Source organism: Epinephelus moara, chromosome 7 (assembly GCF_006386435.1).
Source record: "Epinephelus moara isolate mb chromosome 7, YSFRI_EMoa_1.0, whole genome shotgun sequence".
Classification (NCBI taxonomy): Eukaryota; Metazoa; Chordata; class Actinopteri; order Perciformes; family Serranidae; genus Epinephelus; species Epinephelus moara.
Genome location: NC_065512.1, coordinates 16,353,391 through 16,356,817, shown reverse-complemented (window position 1 = coordinate 16,356,817; position 3,427 = coordinate 16,353,391). Strand labels below are relative to the sequence as shown.

The window sequence follows — 3,427 nt, the reverse complement described above, 5'->3', positions numbered from 1 at the left end:
AGACCTCCCCACCTGCACTTCCAGATAAGGATTTGGTTAAGACAGAAGGTAGGTGACAGGGAAAGGGGGATAGAGCATTTTCATGGGTAAACAAGGCCTTGAAATCAATAATGTATTGTAAATAGGATACAGCAAATGTCTAGTGATCTTAAGAGGGTTCTGTTGTTGCAGGATGTTTGCAAATTATGTCACTGTAACCTAGTGAGGTTATGTGAGATGGGATAACACATGGAGCCATCACTGTTTTTTAGGATCCACTCCTGAGCAGGCTCCTGTCCAGAGTCCCGATCAACACACCGCTGGACCCTCTGTCCCACAGCAGAGCCCTGCTGGACCCCCTCCCTCCTGTGACCACTCCAAACCTCGCAGTGTTACTGCCTCACCTCCGTGCACCACCTCAGCAACTTCCCCAGCTCCACCTGAGATCGTTCATGTAACCGTGATGCTTCCTCCTTCCCCTTCCCCTTCCCCTTCCCCTTCCCCTCCCATGGGACCTCCATCAGACCCAGAGCCCACCATCAACGCCACCAGCTTCTGGAGAAGCTGCAACGCGGCAGGATGCACACAGGCCATATTCACTGGTTTCATTAATGAGATGAACGATATCTCCAGCAGGATTCAGTCAGACCAGGCGAGCCAGGAGGGTGAGGGAGGATCACTGTGACAACATCTCTGTCTCACACTTATTTATGTTTTAAACACTGAAGAATATAAAGCTCTCCCTCTTGTTTCCACAGATTATGATTTTGCACTTTCAGTGATGACGGCCTCTGGAAAACTGGCAGAGCTTGTGGCCAAACAGCAGGAAGGTGAAGTAACCTCTTGTGTGGCTCGAGGGACGGTGATCTTTGTTGGTCCCTTGGTTATATACTCTTACATTTTTTGTGACATGCTATATTATGAGGTTTTTCTTATAGCTCAATAAATTAGGACATATTAGCTATTTTTTGTATTACTTTTTATGGCATATTATACTTTTTTTTTTTTTACTTTTTTTTTTTTTTACTTCAATTTTCTAAAACTTTGTATGGTATGGCATACTATACTAAAATTTCTTTGAAGTTTTTATTAATTTTTAATGGCATACTATACTATATATATATATATTTTACTTTTTTATTACTTTTTATGGCACATTATGCAATTTTTTAAAAAACATTTTATAACTTTTAATGGCATACTACACTATTTTTATTTTACCTTTTTATTACTTTTTATGGCATACTATACTGTAATTTTTTTTTTAAAAAAACAACTTTTTCATTACTTTTAATGGCATACTATACTATATATATATATATATTTTACTTTTTCATTACTTTTTATGGCATACTATACTATAACTTTTTTTTTTTTTTTTACTTTTTATATACAATACCATGACCTTTTTTATGACATACTATGGCGTTTTTTTATGACATACTATACTGTGACCTTTTTTGTGACATACTATACCGTGACCTTTTTAAGAATTACTATACCGTGACCTTTTTTATGGCTGCTATACTGCGACCGTTTTTTTTATGACATACTATGATGTTTTTTTATGACATACTATACTATGATGTTTTTTTGACATACTATACTATGACCTTTTTTATGACATACTATACCATGATGTTTTTTTTGACCTACTATACTATGACTTTTTTTATGACATACTATACCATGACGTTTTTTATGACATACTATGACGTTTTTATGGCATACTATACCATGACCTTTTTAAGAAATACTATACTGTGACCTTTTTTATGACATACTATACTGTGACCTTTTTTTATGACATACTATTCTGTGACCTTTTTTTAAGACATACTATACTGTGACCTTTTTTATGACATACTATACTGTGACCTTTTTTATGACATACTGTACTGTGATCTTTTTTATGGCCGCTATACNTTTTTTTTTTCTTTTTTTTCTTGCACTCTATTTCATGATATATTTGTGACATAGGTAAGCTTCAGCATTGCCCTTTCTATCATTTTAAAATTCTGATTACTGAAGGACAACATATTGTCTTTACAGAGATACAAAGAAAACAAGTGGAGCTGCAAAAGGCGGCAGCAGCTATGGAGAAGGTCATCTCAACACTGAGAGATGTCCATCAGCAGCTACAGTAAGAACATGAATATCTACGTTTACAGTGAACTTCCCTACAGTAAGAACATGAATATCTACGTTTACAGTGAACTTCCTTTTTGACTGTGAGTTCCACTGTTTTTGTTTTTGTATTTCATATTACTCACATTGACACTTTAAACATTTTCTACAAACTGTATATTTGGTTTTATGGTTTTGTCTTAATATTTGAGATGGTGGAGAGGCCTGAATGTAGAAATACAAAACTGCACCAATATTTGGCATTCATCATTCAAAAAGCAAATTAATTAATTAAATTGTTACAATATGATCTCAGATTTCAGCCTGTGATCGTGATGCTTTTACAAATGAGTTGTACATAGTGATATTCCCTTTAGGAAAGATGTTATATATGAAATATATTTGAATTCAACAAAAGCAAGAGGTTTTATCATTTAAATCATGAACTAAACAGGAAGAACTGGGAAGACTGTGTGCTGAAAATGTTCCACATCCAACCCTATGAACTGAACCAAGTATGCCTGAACTCTTGAAATGATGAAATTGTGAAAATAACTTCTTTTACATATATATTTTGTTTATGACGTTGAGCTATTTTATTGTTTAACATGTGTTTTATATATTTTTATAATTGTGAATGTTTAAAGAAAACCCTACTTAAATGTGCATGCAGAAAGGATAAACGTTTTAAGACATGATACACATTGTATAGAATTGTTCTCTTTTCTTTTTACGAATATTTTAAAAGATCATTGCAGCTCAAACTGCTAATATTTACAGTAACCCTTCAGCTTTTTGTTCCATGAATCAGTGAGTGGCCCAATAGGTCTGATGCTTTTTGTTTTACTTGATTTAACAAGTTAACTGTGAGTAAGATTAAGTTCAAACTAATAATCAAAGGACAGGAAGAGCCGAAATAATACTGCAGTTTACAGTTGAGTTTTCACAAGCCGAAATAATACTGCAGTTTACAGTTGAGTTTTCACAAGGAGGTCCAGAAGTCTTTTTTTTTTTTACCTTATTGTTTAGTCTTGTTGTACAGGTTACATTTTTATGGAGTAAAACTAGTCATTTATGCAAAACATGTCGGTGTATGTTTCTTGTCCTCCTTGTCTTTAAGTCAGATATCATTCAATTTAAAAACTCCCCTGATAGAGTTAGTGTCAAAGAAAAACTAAAGGTTGTTTGTTTTCTTATCAAAGAAAATGAGTTTATTTTTGAATTATCTGAAGTAATTTCCTCCGTTACAATTAGGGGTAAGATTAGAGAATTTTAATATTATAGCCAAAGGAGATTATTCATCTTTCCCAACCTTTTTAAA

The 3,427-nt window shown here is 34.0% G+C and overlaps 1 protein-coding gene and 1 long non-coding RNA gene across 2 annotated transcripts in view; both read left to right on the top strand.

The window, feature by feature from the left end:
- The first annotated feature begins 6 nt into the window (after positions 1-6).
- Positions 7-3,055, top strand: LOC126392580 (PHD finger protein 11-like). Its single transcript, XM_050048031.1, has 5 exons — positions 7-48; positions 252-644; positions 738-809; positions 2,032-2,159; positions 2,202-3,055. The coding sequence occupies exons 2-4, from the start codon at positions 443-445 to the stop codon at positions 2,124-2,126; spliced, it is 369 nt and encodes a 122-aa protein (XP_049903988.1). The 5' UTR covers positions 7-48; positions 252-442; the 3' UTR covers positions 2,127-2,159; positions 2,202-3,055.
- A 5-nt stretch (positions 3,056-3,060) lies between these two features.
- The window catches only part of LOC126392581 (uncharacterized), a 21,798-nt gene continuing 21,431 nt past the window's right edge, over positions 3,061-3,427 (top strand). Inside the window, exon 1 of the long non-coding RNA XR_007570196.1 lies at positions 3,061-3,286. This is a non-coding gene — a long non-coding RNA (uncharacterized LOC126392581). The remainder of the gene's footprint in view (positions 3,287-3,427) is intronic.